The 23,068-nt window shown below is 43.3% G+C and overlaps 5 protein-coding genes across 7 annotated transcripts; 2 read left to right on the top strand and 3 right to left on the bottom strand.

Moving 5' to 3' along the window:
* Positions 1-33: 33 nt before the first annotated feature.
* Positions 34-12,727, bottom strand: LOC6627901 (uncharacterized). Of its 2 annotated transcripts, none has more exons than XM_015172481.3 (4): positions 12,320-12,727; positions 1,582-2,342; positions 549-1,458; positions 34-343 (listed from the first exon to the last, which is right to left on the bottom strand). In XM_015172481.3, exons 2-4 carry the CDS (start codon positions 2,291-2,293, stop codon positions 34-36), a joined length of 1,932 nt encoding a protein of 643 aa, XP_015027967.1. In that variant the 5' UTR covers positions 2,294-2,342; positions 12,320-12,727. The 2 variants fall into 2 exon arrangements, with proteins under 2 accessions (XP_015027967.1, XP_002051815.1); XM_002051779.4 differs by lacking the exon at positions 12,320-12,727 and adding an exon at positions 8,746-8,824.
* Positions 12,728-13,426: 699 nt separating this feature from the next.
* Positions 13,427-15,656, top strand: Irk3 (Inwardly rectifying potassium channel 3). The gene is made up of 6 exons (XM_002051780.4): positions 13,427-13,840; positions 13,911-14,088; positions 14,488-14,883; positions 14,946-15,052; positions 15,111-15,447; positions 15,508-15,656. The coding sequence occupies exons 1-6, from the start codon at positions 13,623-13,625 to the stop codon at positions 15,589-15,591; spliced, it is 1,320 nt and encodes a 439-aa protein (XP_002051816.2). The 5' UTR covers positions 13,427-13,622; the 3' UTR covers positions 15,592-15,656.
* On the bottom strand, positions 15,603-18,692 carry Grip71 (WD repeat-containing protein Grip71). Its single transcript, XM_002051781.4, has 6 exons — positions 18,588-18,692; positions 18,146-18,514; positions 17,790-18,087; positions 16,977-17,372; positions 16,443-16,915; positions 15,603-16,384 (listed from the first exon to the last, which is right to left on the bottom strand). Exons 2-6 carry the CDS (start codon positions 18,333-18,335, stop codon positions 15,690-15,692), a joined length of 2,052 nt encoding a protein of 683 aa, XP_002051817.1. The 5' UTR covers positions 18,336-18,514; positions 18,588-18,692; the 3' UTR covers positions 15,603-15,689.
* Positions 18,693-18,717: 25 nt separating this feature from the next.
* LOC6628662 (putative nuclease HARBI1) lies at positions 18,718-20,151 on the bottom strand. 2 transcript variants are annotated; one of them, XM_015172480.3, is made up of 3 exons: positions 19,799-20,151; positions 19,632-19,740; positions 18,718-19,563 (listed from the first exon to the last, which is right to left on the bottom strand). In XM_015172480.3, the coding sequence occupies exon 3, from the start codon at positions 19,467-19,469 to the stop codon at positions 18,762-18,764; it is 708 nt and encodes a 235-aa protein (XP_015027966.1). In that variant the 5' UTR covers positions 19,470-19,563; positions 19,632-19,740; positions 19,799-20,151; the 3' UTR covers positions 18,718-18,761. The 2 variants fall into 2 exon arrangements, with proteins under 2 accessions (XP_015027966.1, XP_002051818.2); XM_002051782.4 differs by having other exon boundaries at positions 19,628-19,740; positions 19,799-20,148.
* A 335-nt stretch (positions 20,152-20,486) lies between these two features.
* Positions 20,487-22,879, top strand: Faf2 (Fas-associated factor 2). Its single transcript, XM_002051783.4, has 4 exons — positions 20,487-20,672; positions 20,746-21,033; positions 21,100-22,167; positions 22,230-22,879. The coding sequence occupies exons 2-4, from the start codon at positions 20,911-20,913 to the stop codon at positions 22,428-22,430; spliced, it is 1,392 nt and encodes a 463-aa protein (XP_002051819.1). The 5' UTR covers positions 20,487-20,672; positions 20,746-20,910; the 3' UTR covers positions 22,431-22,879.
* Positions 22,880-23,068: the final 189 nt, after the last annotated feature.

Raw genomic sequence — 23,068 nt, 5'->3', positions numbered from 1 at the left:
CGTAGCAGCCACTAACGCCGTTGTGGCCGCGGACTATATGTTAGCATAGTAGGGAGCTGGTGTGTGTGCATCGCAGGGCTTGACGCGCAGCTTCTGCTTGTAGTGGTACTCCTTGAGGTAGCTCTTCAGGCGACCCGGCAGCTCCAGCTGATTGATGCCATCGTATGTGGTATTCGAGACAATTGTTGCGCGCGCCAGCTGCTGCAGCGAGAATGTCTGTCGGCGATGCAGCGGCATGGTCAAGCACGGCTCAAAGAACATCACGCACGACGGATCCTTATAATGCTCCAGCAGTCCGGTAACCGTCAGAGCAGCAAACACGCACGGATCATGACAATCAAAGCTGTGGATGTAAAGAAAGTTTAGGAGTTAGTTAGCTAATATTAAAAAGGAACGGATTAAAGTCGGTTGGCAATCGATTCCTCGAAGTGGAGAACCACGTGCAACTTGCTAACCGAGCCAGCAACAATTGCAGATCTCACTTTAACAAGTTGACTGGTTCGTGCATGTGTCATGTGAATGTTGGTTATCTATCTATATTGACTCACCTGAACTTGTGGCCGCTTTGCTCGATGCGCGCGTGCAGCGAGCGTCCGTATTTGCGGAATGTGACCGAGAATAGGAATTCCTCCTGTGCGGAATCGCGCAACAGAAATGTGCCCTCCGGTTTGCCTTCGAGCAGACGCTCCGCCTCGTATCGATCCATTTTGCCCCAATAGAAGCTGCTATTGATGATGCGCTCCAGATCCGGCACCAGGCAGTGCATAAAATCGATTTGTGAATGAACCGTCACCCCGGCACCGTACGCATTCAGCGGAACTGCGGCACGTGGCTGTTCTATGGTCAAAGCGGGCAGGACTCCTGCCGCCGCGGCTGCCACCGCCGCCGCAGCAGCAGGATCTGGATGTGTGGAGGCCACCAAGCGTAGACCCTGATGGCTCATCGTGACCACGGGCGTGTTCGCATTACAATTGTTGCACGCTGCGGTAGCTGCAGCTGATTCCATCAAAAATTGCGGCTGCGGCTGGGAACTGATGCGTATGATGACATCGCCCATGGCGGGCGCTGCCCAAATCGCCAGCTGGCTGGGCTCAGCGACGGCCACAGAATTGCGTTGACGATGCGTTTGCAGGCGATTCACTGCAGCTGCTCCGCCGCTGCTGGCACTAAGCGTAGGCGGTGTGGAGCGTCTGTCGGCGCTGCTGCGCGTTTTGCTGCGAGGCGCAGCTACAGCAGCTGCTGCCGGCTCCTTTTTGTCCTTGGCGGCGGCGGCGGCGGCACTGGCACTGCCCGTGCTCGACTCCAGCATGCCGCGCAGACCGCGCAATGCATCGCGACATTTGCATTTGCAGCAACGACGCTTGGATGTGACTGTTCCTGCGGCGCCAGTTGCCAAAGCCTTGCTGCTGCGACTGCGGCAGCAGCTGTTGCCGCTGTTGCTATTGCTGCCGCTGGGTGCTAAAGAGAGAGAGAGAGAGAGAGAGAGAGAGAGAGAGAGAGAGAGAGAGAGAGAGAGAGAGAGCAGAAGATAATAAAATTACAATTGGTTTTATAAATTGTTTTTGCTACCGTTGAATTTACCTTGCGCGCGTTGTGCTCCGCTCGACAACATATCGCTGACTGGCTGCGGCTCGAGCACCTCGCAGTACTCGACGCCTTCGGCGCCGACGCCGCCGACGCCGCCGCCGCTGCTGCTGCGACGCCGCCGACGCAGCAACGACGATATTGCCATTTCCAATTCGGCATCTTCGGCGTCGTCAACGACGACGACGTCGTCATCATTATCATCATGGTCGTGGTCGTGCAATTGTAGCATTCTGACCGCAGCCGACGCCGACGCAACGCTTCCCGCTAAATTGTTGTTATTCACGAGTTGTCTTTCGTTTGTTTTTGGCGCTTCCGTTGAACTGCCCGCAGTTCGACTCGCACCTGTGCCCGCTGCCGCACCCACTGCCACACTTAAAATTTGCTCATTTGCATTGAGCGCGTCCGCAGACATCGCGACGCCCTCGGACAGTGGAAATTGTTGCTGCTCCTGCTGCTGCTGCTCCGCACTGTCGTTGCCGCCCTCCATTTTGGCCAATTGTATTTTAATTATAATTTGTCGCACCTCTGCTAACGCCTCCTCGGCAATTGGCGTTGCCTTTTCGCCAGCTTCAGCAATATCTGGCTGCTGCGTCTCCTGCTCCAAATCCGTTTGCCTGCTGCTTCTGGAATTTCTCTCGGTTCTGCTTTGGCTTTGGCTTTGGCTGGCAACGATGAGGTCTGTTCGTTTGCTCAATTGATGACCCATTGGAGAAGCTGTCTATCTTTGTTTCCTTTACAGGTCCTGCTACATGCAACTGTAAAAAGAAACGAGTAAAATTAATTGCTATTCACATTTAATTCAAATTATATGCAATTTAATGCTTGTTGCGGCGTTGCCACTTTTTGTAAATGCATTTTCAACTGCCTAGGCTGACGGTGTGGCCAGCTTATTATATTTTAGATTATATTTTATGGTATATACTAAAAAAAAAAAAAACCGTTATGCTTACGAGTATTCAACTTTCCATGAATATAGACAAAGAAAATGAAAACTTGAATACATTAAATTGGCTAATTATATTTAATTAAATGTAAAAAGAAAAACAAAATAAGGGGAATTTCAATGAGCTTCAAAATTTTCCACATTAAAAACGTTAGTTATATAAAATCTGTGCCTTTTTGAACAACAATGTTAATTTGTTAGATCGCATTAAAATCAATTAGTATTTTATTGGAATTTTTGCACTGTTTCCACTGGCAGCGTTTTTTAAGCGTTAACACATGTTTCCTGCTTAAATGTTGCTTGGTTTATCAGAAAACAGTAAATGAGTAATTATGAAAAATAAAAATTCCAGTTTATTTGCTGTTGTTAGCTTTGCGCAATTCTCTCACAACAATCACATGTCTCGAGGCGCATTTAACCGAGTGTGAAATGTCTTGACCTACAGCAACAAACGCGCCCCCCAACCATAGCAGTAGCTACTGTGTTTCTAGTTTTCAGCTTTAATTACTTACTTAAGTAGAGTTGAAGTTGGGTGTAAGCAATTAAATGCACTTACAGATACAACATGAGTCCCCCCCACCCCCTCCACAAACACACACACACACACACACACTTTGCATTCGCTCCAAGCGGCGCCCACGAAGAGGTCCCCCGCCAGACTGACTCATGCAGCGCGCCGTGCTCCAGGAATGGCCCATTAAAAACAATGGCGCACATAGCAATCCCACGCATCGGCTGGCGCACACAGAAAGAGACCCAGAGTTCCACATCTTTATATCGTTAGCTAACGTATCGTTGCGTATGTTAATCCGGGCTATATTTAGACCAGCGACTGGAGTGTAAGTGAAATCTAGCCTCAATCACATACATGCATAGACACACACAATATGCATGTACACAACACCAATTTCACAAATCATTGAAATCGTAATGAGAGACCCAGCAGCGAGAACCCTGAGCTCCGAGAGTCGCATTCAAGTTTACACAGTAAGCGTTCATTCATCAGAATTGCGGGCAAAGATTCATTGATAACGCGACTCGTATAAACCCCCCCACACACACACACACACACATTAGGTCCCCAGTTTGTCTGACGCGTTTTCTTGTTGCTTGTTTTTTGGGGCTTTTGCGCAAGAGTCGGAATCCTTATCGCCGCAACAAAAAAGAAAAAGCTAGGTAATAATATGCGTCATGCGCCAAGGGCAACCATGACAGACGTCTCTAATGAGTCACTTCTGCTAGTCCAAGTTTCCCCAAAACAAAAAATCAAACTTCTGAAAATGTTGCCAAGCCAAAAATAAAAAAAATACCAAAAGCTGTCATATGGGATATTTCATTGAACCATTAGATCACCGATCAGGCGATACGAAATGCCAACGACCTAAAGCGCCCGCTAATTGCGGCTGTCACAAAAATTAACATTATCCAGATATTATATAATGCTTAAATATTTTTTTCTCGTAAATACTTTGAAAGTAGCTACAAGGATTAGGATATAGTGCAAACTTAGGAATTTTTCTAGGCTTAAATAAATATTCCTTCAAGAAGACGGTATCTTAATAATTTTCATTTGCATTAGCTACTCCAGAACGTATATTCCAATTTTTGGTATAACTAATTCTTAAAGTTTTCGAGTTATGCCAAGTTTGAGCAAATTCGAACATTGATTTGATCGATATTTTGTATTTATATCAAAAATACTTAACTGTATTGAAATTTGTAGCTGTTTCTTTCGAAAATACTTAAATTAAATACAATTCAATGAAAACTTGTATTCGTTTAAATTACAGCTAATTAAAGTTGAAATTAATTGCAATGTTCTTTCAATAGCGTAATACTGTATCAGGCATTGCAATCAGAAATTCTGCAGCCATGATAGGTTTTTTTTTTTTGCTTTTGTAATTAATCATGCTGTTAAATCACAGTCAACTGAGTCTGACATCATTTAATTGGCTTTTCAACAGAAATCGACAGCAATTCGTATCGCTAATTGGTAATCAGTAATCAGTAAGTAGCCAGCTGAATTTAACCAATTGCCGCGTAGTTGTAGCTATTCATAATTGCAGCCTTATACCGAATCCGAGCACTCGCGTCAAATTTCTGGGAAATTTCGCCCGCATTGCAGGCGTGGAAACGCTTTCAAACTTTGCGCAGGGGCCCATTAAATCATTAACAGTGCATACACAATTTGTTGGCATCGGGAGAGGGGCAGAACGCGAGGGTTGGGAAAAACAATATTGCAGCTAAAATTGGAAAAAACCATTTGCTCGAAAAGCTGAATGTACTTCCCGGAAATGCGATAGAGTCCAAAAGCTCTCTTTTTTGGACAAAGCTTAATACTTCGTTTTTAACCGGAATTCGATATGAATTTTAAGTATATTTTTTTTTTTTTATTTGGAAATACTAATTGATAACGCTAGCAAATTGAAACTGTGTGGCGCCATCTATGGCTAACAAGCTGCAGCACGTGCTGCCTTTCAATCGGCAGCGACCTTTCTCAATGCCCGATCAATGGGGGCGGGCGCAATGAATCAGGTTGTAGTATTATGACACGATTCTCGTCGTTTTGTTTCGATTATTCTATACACATTATTCTCAACTGAAAACATCCGACTATATTTACGAATATGATGAAATCCAGTTGTACGTGTGTGTTTATGTGTGCGAGAAAGACCCGCATGAGACGGCGGCGAGCGACGACGAGTCAGCCCCCAACTTTCAATGGAAACCTGAAGTTGAAGCACACCAGATAAAACCGCATAGCGCGCTTATAACAACACTCTTTGGGCTACCACACAAACGTATACATAGATGTGTATATATATATATATGTATATATAGTAGTATGAGGCTAAGTAGGCAGGTAGGAGGCAGGGTATGAGTCACTGGAGCGCATTGGGGTTGCGCTCCAGGAGGTGTGAGATGCGGGGCACGAGCTACTGCGACTGCTGCGTGCATTTGGCAGCCCGCCTGGCGTTTCGAGAGGGTCCGCGTTTCGAACCTTTTTCTTTCTTCAGTTTCTTTCATATTTTTTTTTTTTTTTTCTACATTTTGTTTTATAATATTTTTTGCCTCGTTGCCCTGAGCTGGAAGTGCTGCAGACAATGCGAAATTTCATCAGAAATCCAAATACAGATAATGATCTAATACATAACTTGTTCGTGGTAAAAACGTTGATAAACGTTTCACCGTAAACTCTATTGAAAAGGGGAGCGCGACATATATACACATGTATATATATATATACAGAATATGAATGTGTAAGCAGAAAAGCTGGACATATTTCTAATAAGCACCTGTGCATATTTCCCCAGCGCTGGTATCAAAAGGTTTGTGAGTAGCTCAAAAATAGTTGAGAAAAATAATAAACTATACAAATGACAGTTATTCAGAAGAAACGGTTTATAAGCGATTTTAGTGTAAGTAAAATGGTTTAATCGATAACCGATTATTAGAGAACCTAAGGTAGTGTTGTATAAGACACACAAAAGCATGCACAGCATTTTCAAACTTTGTTGAGCACTGCACAGTTGCCACAGTTAAAAAGTTATATCAGAGCGGAAGTTCTTGGGAATAAGGAGTTCGCGAAACTTTTCCAATTGAGTATTGCGAAACAAAAACGTAGCCAAAGTTAAGTCGCAATTTCGCCAGCATGAAGCTGTGTACTCGTGTATCTTATGAATGCGAATTCCCAGCAATTCGCCACCCGCTCGATTTTTACATAACTCCTTCCCTCGCCCGCTGCCACCATCAACTGCGCATTAAAAGCCCATTTGAATGGTTAGGGAAAAGGGAAAAGGCAAAACTGCGAAAACTGCTCCCAAGCTCAAGCTTGGCTGCTGCCTATTGTCATGTTTTTACGCTGAAATTGTCACAACAAAACACAAAATGAATTGCGGTCAGTGTGAACAGGAGAGGCAGGTGGATGAGCCGAATGACGGGGGAGGCACATTGCTCGGTAAGCGGCTGCAATAGCAGTTGTTGAGTAGCAGGCGGCAAGTGCAAAACTAAAGCGCGAGCAAAAAGTCAACATCACCAACAACAACGGGCAGGGAGGTGAAATGAGCAACCAGGACAGAGCGTTATGGGTAGGCAACAAAAACGAATGAGAGAGACAGAGAGACAAACAGACAGACTGGCAGGAAGGCAGGCAGGCAAGGCAGACGGGCGTAGGATTTTAAAGCGAATTCAATTACTTTTGTTGCCGTTGCCGTTGCTGGCTGCTGTTGCTTCTTCTTGCTGTTTATTTCATTTTTTCGCTTTTCGCTTTTGCAGTTACTTGGAATTCGTAAATGAACTTCGCTTGAAAACAAAATCACATGCAAAGCAGAGCGAGCGCGGCAACAAAGCGCTAAGTGCCAAAGGAGCGCAACGAACGAGGCATTCTTGGGCAGCGCGGTCGGGGCAGAGCGGTAGCTGGCGGTGTACAATGCGGCCTGAGAAAGTGTATTTCATTTTGATATTTTTCGCAAGAAAATTGAAATGAGATTTATTTATTACGTTTTCATTTTGCCCACTCACCCGCCCCCACACTCATGCCGAAAATATATATAATACGTATTTGCTCCTCTCCATTCATTACGCTTCGCTCGAAATTGTAGTATGAACATGAACAATTCTCATGGCAATTCGGCTTTCATATGCCAATTTAATTAGCAATTCCACCGAATTCAACTGCTCTCACCCACGGCATGAGGCTCGAGCTTGATTTTATTACTTTTATCTATGACTTGCTCGCTCTCGCTCTCCCTCTCTCTGTTACTCACGTGCTTAGTACTCTTTGTCTCCTTCTATCGCTTCGTATGCTTATCATGCGGTTCGTGACTGATATGCCTGAGATATGGCCATTGCCATTGGAATACCTAGAGGAATCTCATTGACGTAGGTAAACAACACAAATAGCAAAAATAATCAAATCAAATTCTCATAAGATGCCATTGTTTATAAGTACATTTGTGCACGTATGTACTATAGATATGAATATACATATCTACATATTGTTTATAGCTTCTACATAACAGTATTTAAAAGTGTCTGAACACTTGGTAACTCTGGTTTTTTTTTTTTTTTAGCGCTGAACAAGCGTCTTTACAACTCGATAGCTGCACTAGGGGTGTTCAGTGTAATGTGGCAATTTATTGACATTAGGGTGGCTCACTATTTGGCTTAAAATAAAAAATTTGCAAAAATAACGGCTTACATTTTAAACCAATTCTCAGATAAAAATATTTTGTTTTTTTTTTTTTAATTTCTTATCGCGAATTTTTGGGCATTATCTAAATAATATATGCATATGTGTGCGTATGTGGGGCTAATACAATGGCCTTTAGGTACTAAAGTAAGCACGGCAATACAAATGTACGAGCAAAATAGTAATCATAATAGTATAAAGTAAGCAGTAGAAGAAGACGAAGAAGACGCACAATAATAATATTAACATGAATGTGAAAAGTGGCAAAATTCGTAGAAACGCTGCCCCGCTGAAAGGCTCTCATGATAAATCCACAATACAAAACACAACACAACACACAGCACATGAGCGATTCTTGGAAAATATGTATGCACACGGTACTCACATGCTGGTGAAGTCATGAAGTTGTTTAAAGGTACGCAGCACACACACACACACACACACATATACAATCCCTGTAGCGTGTGTGTGTGTGCGTTGTTGCTGGTTTCTGATTAAACGAAAGCACTAACAAAATTTCAACTTAATTTGCCACACTTTAGTCCAGCTGCGGGCTGTGCGTCGGACATTTGTCAAGGTTGCCCAAAAGATGGGTTCGGCCTAGGCATGTTTAGATACAGATATAACTACATATGCAGACACACACCCTGAAAGTTTTGCAACTTTTAGATACAACTCATGAGCATAAGCGTCTAACGGTGAATGGGCTTGAATTGTAAAGATGCCTTGCAAAGCCTCGGAGATACGACAGAAGCGTTTTAAGCGCAGCTTAAACAAGTAGAAAAAGGCATCAATCTAAATATGATCTAAGCTGTATAAGAGTCGTATAAGACTATTTATATAAATACATTTATTCCCTTCGCCCCTCCTTTAAGGACATAGCTGAACACAGTTGCAGTCCGATATAATCCCTAGTAACTCCCCTCGAGCTCTACAAAAAGTTTCAATTTTTTACGAGACCCATTGGCACCTTTCATATGACAGGCGCTTTTATCATAATGTATTACGATTCATAGGTACATACCTGTGCCCCCTATTGAGGTAGGTTTAACTATTATCGAGCCCCACAAGCAAACACTTCGACATTGCCAAATAAGGCAATACATTTCGTATAGTTACCTTCTTGTGCAGCCCAGAAACGTCAACTGAACAATACGAAGCGACAATCAGCGCTCTTTATTTGTTCAACAAATATATATTATATACATACGTATATAATAGCACCGATTAAATTTATAAATTTAGCGATTACGATTGCCTTCAACCGGAAGCCGATAGGCAAAAAATAAAAAAATCAACAGAGACCGTAAATTATAGTACTTAATGTATTCGTTGCATGTGTGTGCTTTACCCACACATGCAACAATTCCAGGCAACTGTAAAGATACTCCAAGTATTCCACAATATTTCATTGATAAATTACTACGAAATTGTAAAGTCTGTGAGTGTTGCCGCCCACCAGAGTAAATAAAGTGTCAACTAGAGATGTGCAATGCACATACAAACAATCGTGACAGCTCTAACGAGTAACTGTTACTAAATATAGGCACATAGTTACGAATGGGAATAATTAATGGGCTTGGGCAAGCCCATGGAGGAGAGGAAACAGATATTGATGGAGTGGTCAGGCATATATGAGAAATTCAAAACAATAATACTTGCTTAAAGATACATATGTATATCGAATCGTGACTTAATCACAACTGTAACGAGTAACAGTTACCTTAACAGTTACCAGAATAGACTAGGGCAACTATTGAACCATGGAGGAGAGGACTTTGACACAGATATTGATAAAGTGGTCAGGCATACAATATGAGAAATTCAAAACAAGAATCGAGTCGAATCGTGACTTAATCACAACTGTAACGAGTAACAGTTACTAAATGTAGTCACTAAATTAGGTATCGGAATAGACTTGGGGAACTTTTGAATAACCAACAGAGGACTATGAAACAGATATTGATAAAGTGAAGAGGCATAAATTAATTAATTGTAAGCAATAATCAGTGTTTAAGAGTTAATTTTTCAAAAGTTATGCGCATATGATTCTTTGTACTTAAACAAATCGGAGCTTGCAAAACTGTTAAAAGCTAAAAGATATTAAAATATTTACTTGTTGAAGCATTTAACGTAACGTTGTGTACACTCAACCTTTTGACTTTGGGACTTTTCGCGGTATTTACTATTGCAATTAATGTTACTTATCACAATTCACACGAAAATTACAGTGTTTAACGGTCAGGTCTGATAGTATTCAGGTGAATATGGCAGGCCAACGGTGCGCTTATCAGGAGAGCGTTTGCAAAGTTGGGAAACGGCAGTTCCAAGAACAATCAAAAGCGCTTCGTTTTCCATGGAAATTGAAGGCAAATATGTGCACACGGCAGAGACAAGAGACAAGAAGAAGAAGACGGGCATGAGCATGTGGCTAAGATAGTGGAACTGGAACTGAAACGGGTAAGAGACAACAACAACAACAACTGGTTGGGGGGGTCAATGGGGGTGGGCAGCAGGTGTAACAGGTAATTGGTAACTAGGCGACGGCTCGGACAAATATAGATTAGGTCGTCAGCTGCTTTTGAAAGTCGGGCAGATGAGATTGAAAACAAACAAATAAACAAATAAATAAATAAAAACAAAAACATGTTTGAAAATAATAAAAAAAAAAAAAAACTTGAACCGGTTACTCAAAAGTCTAACAATAACAATACAAACAGACCAGAGCTATATGCATAAATATATAGCTTGATGATTTACTATGAAATACAATTAGGAGCAACAAAACATAAAAGCAAACAAACAACAATAATGAATTCCACTCTAACAAAAATTGAGTGTTTTGCCCACATTTCACTTTTGGCATTGCGTTTCAATTGAACAAAATTCACGCGAACAATTAACAATGAGCGCAAAATGAAAGAAAGAAAAAACAACAACACACACACACACACACACACACAAACATCACTTTAGATTTCCACGAAATCTGCACGTAAATCGTATAACAAATACTAATACAATAGAAATACGGAAGAGGGGAGAAGAAGCAGAAAAAAAAATAGCCACTACGACGGCAGCAGCAGCAGCAGCTGAGCGTAAGCCAATAGGTGCAGCGTGCCAGCGGGGTGGGGGGAAAATGAGAAATAGCAATCTTTGTGTGTTTATGCGTAGCTCTATTATGATATCACAAGACAGTGTGACCAGCAGCTACATATATTCGCAATAAAGGCCCTTTAAAAAAAATGACACACATAAAATATAATTCGCGCTACGTTCTTAAAATAGAGTATATATATATATATATATTTTTTTTTTTTTTAATTTAAGTGAGATATCTACAAAAAATATTAATATTCGTACCTGTTCCCGAAAAAACAGTTTGTTTTCAAGCAGTCCGCATTTTTGAAAATAATTTAATTATCTTGAAAATCGCAAAAAGCAGCTGCGCATGAACAAACGCGATAAATGTTATATTGATATATTGAAAAAGTGCTCAACATTTTTTGTTTGCTCCGAAGTTCAGACACCATGGCAACATGGCCGTAAAGATCTTGTTGGGCCCACGGGCACATCTCTAGACATGCCAATTAAACAACGCCCCAATTACACTTATCCTTTTTCTTTCTTTTTTTTTTTTTTGGCTGTGTTGGAAACAATTTCAATTTCACATGAAAAGCTATTAAAAACCCCAGAGAGCCCACAGAAATGCACTCAAAAGTTTTAATACAATTTCAAGGAAATGAGCGGAAGAAGCTGGTCAAAAACCCGCTTTTAACAAGAATTAACCAAAATGTGTGTGTGTGTGCATTACAGACAACAACAAAGTTAATAACACCTTTTCTTGTGAAGGGTACGTCGAAAAAAAATATTGCCGCTGCAGACGTCGAGTGTGTATGAAGTATGGCTTCAGGCGAATTGAGTCAAGACTCGCTCTCTCTTTACTTGAGCGTCCGTGCATGTGTGTGTGTGAGGCCAGCTTCAGCTCGGCTTGTGGTGTTAAATGTTTGCAGCCGCAACAGCAACAGCATTTCATTCAATAGCCGCCACAGCAACAGCAGCTGCCAACATCAGCAGCCGCCAACTTGCCGCTCTCCCTTTGCCCACAAAATACTGCCTTTGCCATTGTGTTGTTGTTGTTGCTAAGTCGCTCTGTGTGAGCGCGAGAGCAAGCATATACAAGTATGTGTATGTGTGTATATGTGTATGTATGCGCATTGTTGTTGGTCTCGTTGAGCTGCTGCTGCTGTTGTTGGCGGCTCGCTTGGCTGTCTGTCACTTCTCAGAAATCGGTCTAAATTAGAAAATGCGTTTCTGGGAATTTCGTATCTCTTTTGGGCACAACGAAATAACGCAACGGCGACACCAATATACATATGTATATACTATACTATTAAATACATACATAAATTATAGATACTTATATTACCGACAATGCCCTTGCTTATATCAAAGCATATTTATAAATATATGCATGTGTAAATTTGTACGTGTGTATGTGCACAAATTGAATTTATCAATGGCATTTTGTTGAATTTCTGCCACATAAACTGCGTGCAGTGTGTGTAAATTTTTTGTCGTCGCAGCCAATTATTTACCTGTTTAAACGCTGCTCTTGCTATTTTTCTGTATTGTGATTGTTGCACTTATTAATTTTTGGCTTGTTGGCAATTTATATAAATTGTATTTTAAGCATAATTCAGTTTAGCTCGCCACACAAACATTTGCACTTAGTTATCTTTATCTCTCTCTCACACTTTCCGATTTATTTTCATATTGTTAACGCAACGCGCACGACATTTTTCTCATAGATTGCACTGAAAACACAATTAAATTATTGTGCACATCAATTGGTCTGCGTTGATTTCATCAATTTAAGCAATTTCACTAACGTAACGACGACGTATCTCAACCTTAAAGACACTTAAACTTGCCGAGTGACAACAACGAGACATTCGCGTGCTACGAGTTCCAAATACTCCTCGTTTGTGTCACTGACACACACTGCCACAACTTAAAGTTAGCTGCGGCAGCAGACATATCGATAAGTGCGATATATATCTATTTAATATAATCGAGTCTTTCATTACGGGCCTTCCGCAAGTGTTCGTAAAATTTTAAGGCAATACCTCTACATTATTGATAAGAGAAATGGTTTAAAAAAAAAGTATTTTAATGAATATAAGCAATTAATTGTGATTATAAATAGTTATTGTGTAATGAAGTGCTATATTTTGCAAACTTGCAATTTTAATAAAAATAAAACACAGCACAAAAATATCGTATACTAAAATGACATTTTTAAGCACTGGTCGAAGTATATTTATCGATAGCATTTCGATTGCATTCATTGGCAGCTCTTTTGATAGCGCGTATATTCAAAGTTCTCCTAGCTGATAGCAGAAATCAGCAACATTGTGTAAACAAATCTTACTAGATTAACTTGTTAGCTGACATTCGCTGTTTGTGGCGTAGCTATAACAATATTTGCTGAAAGTATAAATATGTGCATTATAATCAGTAAAAACTTACTAAGGAGGTAACTTTTGACGTTTTAATCTCCTCATGGTATGGATGCGCACAAACACAGTCAGGCGCTACATGAAGATAATAAATATATTCAAATACACATCTTCCGTTATGTACCACAAATTAGGTATACTTTTTCACTATTTTAATTCCCTGCCCAGACTCGAGTCAGTGTCATTCGGTCAGTCAGTCAAACAACTTGAGCGCGCTTCGGCTACGTGGACTGCAATCTAATTCAATTAAAAATTAAAACGCAAATCTACGCGACAAGTGAAATTGTTCCGTCGAGCATCTGACGACGAGAACACGAGCAACGGCAATTAGACAAGAAAAAATCTCAGTTTCTGTCCATGCGTGGGCAGCCACACAACAATGAGCTCAGTGGACGCCAGCGAAAATCTTGAAATGATTCGCTCCACATCGATGCCTGTGAAGCCAAGGCCGTTGAATCCCAAGCCGTTGGCGCGATCGCCCGAAAAGGAGACCGTCAATGATACCGAAGCCGACTACTATCCGGAGAGTCCCAGCTGTGTGCGGCGACGCAAGTCCAAGCAGGCCGCCGATCAATTGGAGACGCGCAGCGAACAAAAGTGGGTCAAATCTCAGCAGCATCGTGCACTGAATTAACGCAACTTATACCAATTTATTCCAATGCCGTAGCTTTCCCTATACCCTCGACTGGTCGGGCAGCACCATTGAGCTGAGCCCCGATACCGATGCGGATGGGCTGCGGCGCAGCATGCATCGCGTGATGGAGAAGAATGGACATGAGAATGTGGTCTTTAGGCGCATACCAGAGAAGTCCTGGCGCTATATGCGCGATGCTGTCACTACGCTGGTAAGGTCCATGTTCGGCCAGAGAGCAGCCAAGACACAGCCAACAGCTGAACGATCGAATATCTATAGCATAACGCCCAGTATACAGCGCAAGTTGGACGAATTGGCCAACGAATCGCCGACAACAAAGCTGAAAATTAAGCCCAAGCCAAATACTAGCGAAGGCGAAAAAGTAACATTTAGCATTTAGCATATACTAAACAAATAAACTCACACAATATGAAAATTAACCAAAAAAAAAAAAAAAACAAATCGAAACGAAAACATGTAACAAACATTTTACTTGGGCGCCAAACTAATTCTCATACATAATCGAAAACGATAACAATTAACTGTCTGGCGCTATCGATAGAGTCGATAGTTCGATAGTAATATTCAAATGCAACTGTCGCCCACACAGATCGAATTGGAATGGAAATATATGCTGACACTTTTCCTAGGCAGCTACTTTCTTAGCTGGATCTTCTTTGGTGTACTATGCTATATGGTGGCCTATTCCCATGGCGACTTCCTGTTCGATGCTGTCACGGGCCAACGTTTGGGCGAGGGCACGGATCCATGCATTTATGGTACACCCAATCTTGTGGCCATGCTGATATATTCGGTTGAGACGCAAACAACGCTCGGATTTGGCGAGAAATACGCCAGCGAGGAATGCCCGGAGACCATATTTCTGTTCGTCATGCAAATGATGTGCGCGGCGGCCATTGAGGGCACCATGGTCAGCATTATCTATGCAAAAACGGCTCGTCCCGCCAAGCAATTGACCAAGCTCAAGTTCAGCGACAAGGCTGTGGTAAGCCCAGCTGCCCACAATATGCCACGCTTATACATACACATACACAAATATTCTTGCAGATTTGTTATCGCGATGGCAAGCTGTGCCTGCTCTTCCGTGTCTGCGATCCGCGCGAACAACAGTCCATTGAGTCCAAGATACGCGTCTACATGATTGTGGACAAACTGTGAGTCAGCCTAATTATTGTCTCCACAATTGATAACACCAAAAATGTGGCCTTGCAGCACGCGCGAGGGCGAGCTCATTAAGACGCACACGGAGCTGAAGCTGGAGGGCAACGGGGAGCAGCTAATTGTCTGGCCCGACATTGTCTGCCATGTGATCGATGAGAGCAGCCCGTTGTTTCACTTTGGCAATGCCAAACAGTTTAATGCCGGACAATTTGAGCTGTATGTTACGATTGTGGGCACATCGCCGGCAACGGCACAAATGACCGAGGCGAAGACATCGTATGTGCCGCGCGAGATTTACTGGGGTCAGCGCTTTGTCAACATCATCCACTACGATGCCAGCCACGAGCGTTATATTGTGGACTACGAGAACTTCAATACGACCATCTCGGTGAGTGCAATACTCTAGTTATTCATATTGCTTTAAATCACTTCCAAGATCACACTGCAGGTGGACATGCCCGTCAGACTAAGCGCGGCGGAGCAACTGCAGCAGGAGCAGCAGCACCAGCTACAATTGGCATACAGAAAGTGAGCCTTAAACAATTACTATGTATCTATATAATATACACGATAAATAATGCAGCAGTAATTTACAAATTTACGAACAATTTTAAAAACCAAAATATTGCTTTAAGCATCACCAGCTTCTGAGCTCTCGCGCTCGCTAAGCAATTGCTGCACCTGCGCTCGGAGCATCTCGTTCTCCTGCTGCAGACACGAGTAATCGTGCACAAAGCGATCGTTTTTCAGCAGCAAGTCCAGAGCATCGCGTATCTCCTGGGTGCTGCTCAGTTGCTGATTCCAGTAATCGGCCACCTCGCTGAATAGCAGAAAGCGGGTTTTCTCATCTGACCATTTCAGTTCGCGTTCCAGCTTAACGAAACGCTCATCTATCAGGTTGCGCAGCTCGGCCTGCTCCTTGCGCAGCTCGGCTCGCTCCTGTTGCAACGCAGCGCGCTCCTTATGCAGCTCGTCCAGCTCATCACGCTCCACCGCAACAGCATCTCGTAGTGAGGCCTCCGTGGAAAGTCCGCTGGACGTCTTCGGCAACAATTGCTGCGGCTGCAAAGCTGCCGATTGCGTTGCCGTTGCAGCGACATGATGTGGCGTGCTATTGCGACTGGCTGGCAGCAGACGCAGGCGTTGCTTGCGTTCTACGTCCGCTGTAGATGGATTCTCCTTGTCGCTGCCCGCGCAGCTGCTGACCGCCGAACAATTGACGGACTGCTCGTGCAGAGCACTGTGCTCGTCTGTTTCCGAGATTTTCTTCAACTTTGCATCCACCGATATGTTGCTGCGATCTCGCAATGGACCGCTAGGTGTTTCTGTGGGAAATTAAATGGATCTAGTTGTTTCGTTTAAACTTCAGCTAGCGATACTCACGTTGCAGCGATTCCACCGTAGAGCTATTAGCACTATCTATGGAGCTGAGACCCGAGCCGGTCGGACAAATGCTCTGTCGCTGTTCCTCATTGCTGGGCTTCGAGTGCAGCGCATCCCAGTCGAAGCTATCACGTCGTGCTGTTGTGGTCAGGCGCGTGGACATGCGATCCACAACACGCGGCCTATGCGCATCTAGAAAATCACAAAAGGAATCTCGCTGTCCACGAGCTGTTGCCGGCGTTGCAAAGCTGCTTCCAACAGTGGCGCTGCCATAGCCCAAGCTGCTCATTGTGGCCAGCTGCTGCTGCGTAATCAGCAAATTGGCGGCAATCGATTTGCGTAGCTCATCGCTCGGCATTTGCTCAACTTGAGCGGCCTTGCCGGCATCCATAGTCACATTATTTGAGCTGGTGAAGCTGCTGCTCTGCTGCTCCTCCGTGGGCATGGGCACAAAGGCAACACGCGTGACGGCACTGCAAGTATATCTGGATGGTAAACTGAATCTTGAAGAGATCAACATTTAGTCGTGCTTACCAACCCTCGTGCACGGAACGCACGGCCAGCGGTGCCTTGGTGCTACGCATATCATAGGCAATCAGCTCACCCTTGAGATTTCCCGCACAAAAGTAGGTGCCGCATTCACTTAACGCCACCGTGGACATGGGATGCGAGTAGGCTAAACGGCCGGAAGACGACTGCGCCTTGTTGCGCCGTATATCAAATATATTGATGACGCAATCGTAACCAACGCTAACCAGCAGCGAGGGTTGTGAGCTGCACATGCTCACGTCCCGGCAAGGCGCATCGTGCGCATCGTCTATGTTGAAGATGGTCCGCTTGGATTGCACATCGTAGACACTGACGGTGCCCTTGTAGGAGGCGACTGCCAAATGGAAACGCTTGCTGGGATGAAAACGAGCCAGAGTCGAGCTGTATTGAAAAAAAAGGCACCATGTTAGAGTATGTTCCATAAATGCGGGCAACTACATATCAATCCTTCTCAGCTCATTTTGGTCAGAACCGGTTCTTAATACAAAGTCAAGAGTATATACATTTTATGGCTTCGGATAGGTATCTATCAAATGGATTATAAATAAAATACCCTTTGCAAGAGTATAACGATCTGAGGCATGAATGAAACCTGACACAAAAGTCTTTCTGAAAGATCAGCGTAAAAGTCTGATTCTAGAAAACAGTATGATGCAGAATTTTAGTACTCATTTCAATCTTGAAGTGGACAGCTAGCAATAGCTAGCCTGACAGCTTACCGTGTCTGGAAGGAGAGATATTGTATTTGTCTGGCCAACTCAATTGCTCGGGGACAACAAATTGCAAAGTTTTACTTACTGATCATCAATTGTGAGAGTCTCAATCTTCTGTTTGGTCTTGGTGCCATAGATGTTAATCTTGCCGCCCTCCAGCACAGCCGCTATGTAATCATCCGTGCAATTGTAGTCCACATAGAGCACAGTGCTCCGTGACTGGTCTGCCGGATAGCGGTGTATCATCTCGGTGGTGCGAAAGTCGAACAACTTAACAAATCCACTCGATTGGCCAATGGCAATTTGATTGGATGCCGTTTTGGCGCAGCACACCGAATAGGCATTTTCTATTGTTAATTTGCGTAGGCGCTGGATTTCGGGTGCTGCAACAAAATTAATATTATTACAAATATATAGTATTTATTGTGCAGTTTGATTTACCGTTTTGTTGCTTCTCCTTTATGCGCATCACCGCCAAGCCCGCCTTTTTGTCCACCTCCACAAAGACGCGTCGCTGGGCGTTGAACTGAAAATCTGTTGATTCGCCATTGGCGTGAACAAATGTTGACTTCGTTTCCAAATCCGCAAAATCGGATAATATTGTCTTTTTAGAGGTTGATATTAAATACATATTTGCTTTAAATTCCAATTGTTCAATTCAAATGCTTTTGCGACGGCGTAATGAAAATTGGCGGCTTTGTAATTAGACTGGCAACTTTAGAGTTGCCAGATCGAGCTAAATGCCTTCACTGTTTGTATCCGATTTTTCGTCCTCCTCGTTTTGAAATCCGCAAAATCGGAACATACCTGCTGTTTGGAGATTGATGTTAAATACATATTTATTTCAATTAATAAGTGTCAAAAACAAATTAAATTCATTTACAACTGCGTGTAAGAAATTGGCGGCTTTGAAATTATAAGCTAAATTTAATAGTTGCCAGATTTCAGTTTAATTTATAAGCTAAATTTAATAGTTGCCAGATTTTAAATTTTTCAAAAAAAAAAACCCAAGCTACTTTGCTTAAATATTAATCATAAATTAATACATGCTAATGTGCTACGTAGTATTTATAAAGCCAGCCACAAGGCCATCGCGTTTCTTCTCCGCCGCTGATGTGTGATCCCAATTAACCAGTCCGTGCTCCTCGAACACGATGCTGTTCTGATTATCTGGCAGCATCTCAAAGTCCAAGGTAGCATCTTCAATGGGTTCACCACAATCCAATATAAAATTGTGCAGCATGCAGGTGGCGGAGACAACAATGCTGCCCACTTCCATTGTGCCCACATCTAGCGATTTGAGGCGTCCAAAGCGCGACATCAACGCCGCAAAGGCGCGCTCCGCGGGCGCATTCCACAAATGCACAGCCCGATTGTAGCGTATGTGACATGGTGTCAACTCCCCATTGTTGTCCGCATAGGGCGTCATCAGATTGAGCAACAGTGGATACATCATTTCGCCCACCAGATGCTTGTGGGGCGGCATCAGCGGCTCCTCCATGTCAATAAGTCGCTCGAAGAGCTCACTCTTCAGCAGCACACACTGATTGTCGGACACATCGATGTGCACATCCAGAAAGCGACTGCGTTCGTCGCACACAGCTTGCAGGGCCAGCGACGCGTACTGCAGATGGCCAACCTCCTCGCGTACAGGCAGCTTCAGTGGAATGCGACACTCGTCGATAACGCCCACAACTCCAGGCAGTTGGCTAATGGCACTGCCACCGCACGCGTTGTCCGCCGGCCACTTCACGTAGCGCGGCATTAGGGCAGCAAAAGCGGCGGTGACCCATTTGAAAATCTCGTGGCCGGAACTCTTGGATATGGCAAAACTGTCGCCCACCTCGCGGAATGATTTTCTGCGTGTGCAAGCAAAATAAATATATAGGCTCATTTTCTTTTCAATGCAACGGCCAAGCATACTTGCCACTTAGAAGTGTTAATGTGTACAATAGTTTCTCAGGGAGTGAGACGCGCCCAATTGGCTGATGATGTTCCGCACCGGCTATAGCTTTGCCAACGGCCTGGAGCAGCTTCTGTGTGAGGAAATGTTAAGGGTAACAATAAGTGCTTATTATGTTCACTTTTATTCACCTCAAAGCTGCTGCGCTGCATGCGAAATTGTTCCTTGAACTGATCATCCTGATATCGTGGCATGGAGCGTATAGTGTTATCTTCCCCCTCCTCAGTCCTTGTACTCAGTACATTTAATGTACTCTCAGCTGTAACTAACCGCACTGCTTCGGCCAACTGAGGGCCCAGACCCTCGTCCAGAAAAAAGTTTAGCATAAATGCTTTGTGAGCGCGTGCATTCATTGTACGCAGAAAACTAGGTAAACAAAATCAAAGTAAACAAAATAACCCAACATTAACAGCGACAGCTGAGAGTGCTGCAAAACTTTAACATTTACTGTCATGTCAACAATTATGTAAAGAGAACAAAACGTAGAGATGATACGCTGTAAATACATGTGGCTATTATCGGCTTATCGGAATGACATTATGTTGTAAAAATTATGCAAATTCAATATGATTATATAAAAACAATGTCGCCTAGAACATTATAACGGATGCAAAGCAGGTTAATAGAAAATGTTGTTGTCACCAATTGCGAATTCTGGCTACATTAATGAATCGATTATGTTAAATAACAGTTGTTGTTAGCTGCAATTATAACAGCCAGTTAGCAGCTGCTTATTTCAAATTGGTGACTTATCTGCCGAATTTTCACTCAGACAACATAATAAATATATTACTTTAAAACGTTTAATTGCATCTTCGTTGAAAATTGAACTTCAAGTAATTATTTTTATATTTTATTGAAAATTCGAGTTACGATCGTGTTTTTAGGGGAGCACAAATAATGGCTCGCTGTTAATAACAGCGAGCAAAATGCTAAGTTTTTGGATGCCAAAAAACATATGTTAGATGAACGACAATTAGGGGTTCCGTTCGTTCAGTTTATTTAGTGAGTCTTGGCCGTGCAAATAATAAATTTGCCACTATAAATTATAGAAATTGCGCATCCGTTTTGCCAACAGCAGCGGACAAAGGCCAAAACCAAAGGCACAATCGCGCCACAAAGCAGCAATAGACACGCAGAAAAGACGCATACACTAATAAACCAACAACTACAACAACAGCAACAACAGCAACAACAACAACTACAACACAACTAAAACGACGACAACAACACCTGCTGCAAAATGGAGGCGGAGGGTCTGACAAATGAACAAACGGACAAAGTGCTGCAATTTCAGGACTTGACTGGCATCGAGGACATGAACGTCTGTCGTGATGTGCTCATACGTCATCAATGGGATCTCGAGGTAGATGTGCATCGATTCGCTGTGAATGCAATTAATTAACACTATTGGTGAACTTTGTTGCTGCAGGTGGCTTTTCAGGAGCAGATGAACATACGCGAGGGTCGGCCCACCATGCTAACAGCCTCGACAGATGTGCGCGCTCCGGCTGTTATCAATGATCGTTTCCTGCAACAGGTCTTCTCAGCGAATATGCCCGGCGGCCGAACGGTGAGCCGGGTGCCCAGCATTGGGCCAATGCCGCGCACCTTTACGGGCATGCTCGGCTACGTGATCAATTTTGTGTTCCAATACTTTTACTCGACTCTGTCGGGCATTGTCCGTGCATTTATTAACATTGGCGGCGGCAACGAGCCGCGCATCATTACGGATCCGCTGGCCGATGTGATGAAGTTCATACGCGAGTATTATGAACGTTATCCGGAGCATCCGGTATTCTATCAGGGCACATATGCCCAAGCTCTGAACGATGCCAAGCAGGAGCTACGCTTTTTGCTTGTCTATCTGCATAAGGATCCAACCCAAAATCCGGATGTGGAGTCGTTTTGCCGCGACACGTTATCCTCACGCTCAATCATCGACTATATTAACACCCATACGCTGCTTTGGGGATGTGACGTGTCCACGCCGGAGGGCTATCGTGTCATGCAAAGCATTACGGTGCGCACCTATCCGCTGATGGTGATGATTAGCCTGCGAGCCAATCGTATGATGGTTGTGGGCCGGTTCGAGGGTGATTGTACGCCCGAAGAGCTGCAGCGTCGTCTGCAGGCGGTGATAGCTGTCAACGAAGTGTGGCTCAGTCAGGCGCGTGCCGATCGCTTGGAGCGCAATTTCACACAGACGCTGCGCCGCCAGCAGGATGAAGCCTATGAGCAGAGTCTGCTGGCTGACGAGGAGAAGGAGCGCCAGCGTCAACGGGAACGGGACGCCGCTCGCCAAGTGCTGGAGGCCGAGGAACGTGCTCGTCGCGATGTTGAGCTGCGCAAAGAAGAGATTGCCAGGCAAAAGATAGAGCTGGCCAATCTGGTGCCCCCCGAGCCACCAGCCGATGCAATCGATGCCATCGCCGTTGTATTTAAGCTGCCCAGCGGAACGCGTCTGGAACGACGCTTCCAGCAAACAGATTCCATTTTGGTAATTGCACAATTCCAGTCCTAATCAACGCAAAATCTTATAGATAATCTCATTATTTTCAGGACGTTTATCATTTCCTCTTCTGCCATCCCGCATCGCCGGATGAATTCGAAATAACAACGAATTTCCCCAAGCGTGTACTCTATTCCAAGGCGGCCATAGACGCCGCCGAGTGCGCCGTCAATGATATCGTCAACAAGACACTTAAGGAGGTCGGCCTCAAGAATCGTGAGGTGCTCTTCGTCAATGACCTGGAAGCGTAACCGACCTCTGACACCAAAAAAAAACACTAAAAACAACAACAAATAACAACAACAAAAAGCAAGCAAAAGAACGATAACTAAAATCATTGTGTTACCAGCTAAAAACGCATTACCAAAAAACTTGAACCAAGTTTGAAGTAGTCGTAGTCCTCACGTCCCAGAAAAATTGGGCGGGATATAGGAGGTTAAACACTTTACACATATTCCTAATTTAATCACGAATATAAACATAATTGTTTAACAATGTTTATGTTCACCTTCGTCTAACGGTGCCCCGAACACCGATTCACCCCCAAAATTCTTTTCGAAACAATTTCCAATTTTTTTTTTTTCATTAGGTTTTTCATACACATGTGTTGCTTTAGCTGTACTTACGTTTGAATAATTTAATTTTACAAATTAAATAGAAATGAAGACATCATGACAAAATACAGAAAGTGTCTAAACTAGTTTTGGTAGAACTTTATTGATTTACAAATAATGCAAATACTGTGAAAACGATAAGCAATTTATAGATGGCTGAAGAACAAGTTGATGCAATTTGATTAATAATAATTATAATTTTAATAAACCTCAAATTTCGTAAGCGAGCAGAAGTTTACGAAGATTCTGAAAAAAATTGCTAAATAATAAATGAA

Source organism: Drosophila virilis, chromosome 4 (assembly GCF_030788295.1).
Source record: "Drosophila virilis strain 15010-1051.87 chromosome 4, Dvir_AGI_RSII-ME, whole genome shotgun sequence".
Classification (NCBI taxonomy): domain Eukaryota; kingdom Metazoa; phylum Arthropoda; class Insecta; order Diptera; family Drosophilidae; genus Drosophila; species Drosophila virilis.
This window is presented reverse-complemented; position numbering and strand designations above follow the sequence as displayed.

Excerpts from the sequence above, each read along its gene's own strand:
- LOC6627901 (XM_015172481.3), bottom strand. The coding sequence starts at position 2,293 with ATGGGTCATCAATTGAGCAAACGAACAGACCTCATCGTTGCCAGCCAA. Across the intron at positions 1,459-1,581 it reads CGGAGCACAACGCGCGCAAG|CACCCAGCGGCAGCAATAGC; the intron begins GTAAATTCAACG and ends CTCTCTCTTTAG. Across the intron at positions 344-548 it reads CAAAGCGGCCACAAGTTCAG|CTTTGATTGTCATGATCCGT; the intron begins GTGAGTCAATAT and ends TTACATCCACAG.
- Irk3 (XM_002051780.4), top strand. The coding sequence starts at position 13,623 with ATGAGCTCAGTGGACGCCAGCGAAAATCTTGAAATGATTCGCTCCACA. Across the intron at positions 13,841-13,910 it reads GAGACGCGCAGCGAACAAAA|CTTTCCCTATACCCTCGACT; the intron begins GTGGGTCAAATC and ends CCAATGCCGTAG. Across the intron at positions 14,089-14,487 it reads GCGATGCTGTCACTACGCTG|ATCGAATTGGAATGGAAATA; the intron begins GTAAGGTCCATG and ends TCGCCCACACAG.
- Grip71 (XM_002051781.4), bottom strand. The coding sequence starts at position 18,335 with ATGTATTTAATATCAACCTCTAAAAAGACAATATTATCCGATTTTGCG. Across the intron at positions 18,088-18,145 it reads AAAGGAGAAGCAACAAAACG|CACCCGAAATCCAGCGCCTA; the intron begins GTAAATCAAACT and ends ATTTTGTTGCAG. Across the intron at positions 17,373-17,789 it reads ACTCTCACAATTGATGATCA|CTCGACTCTGGCTCGTTTTC; the intron begins GTAAGTAAAACT and ends TTTTCAATACAG.
- LOC6628662 (XM_002051782.4), bottom strand. The coding sequence starts at position 20,020 with ATGAATGCACGCGCTCACAAAGCATTTATGCTAAACTTTTTTCTGGAC. Across the intron at positions 19,741-19,798 it reads TGCAGCGCAGCAGCTTTGAG|AAGCTGCTCCAGGCCGTTGG; the intron begins GTGAATAAAAGT and ends TTCCTCACACAG. Across the intron at positions 19,564-19,627 it reads TTAACACTTCTAAGTGGCAA|AAAATCATTCCGCGAGGTGG; the intron begins GTATGCTTGGCC and ends TTGCACACGCAG.
- Faf2 (XM_002051783.4), top strand. The coding sequence starts at position 20,911 with ATGGAGGCGGAGGGTCTGACAAATGAACAAACGGACAAAGTGCTGCAA. Across the intron at positions 21,034-21,099 it reads GTCATCAATGGGATCTCGAG|GTGGCTTTTCAGGAGCAGAT; the intron begins GTAGATGTGCAT and ends TTGTTGCTGCAG. Across the intron at positions 22,168-22,229 it reads AGCAAACAGATTCCATTTTG|GACGTTTATCATTTCCTCTT; the intron begins GTAATTGCACAA and ends CATTATTTTCAG.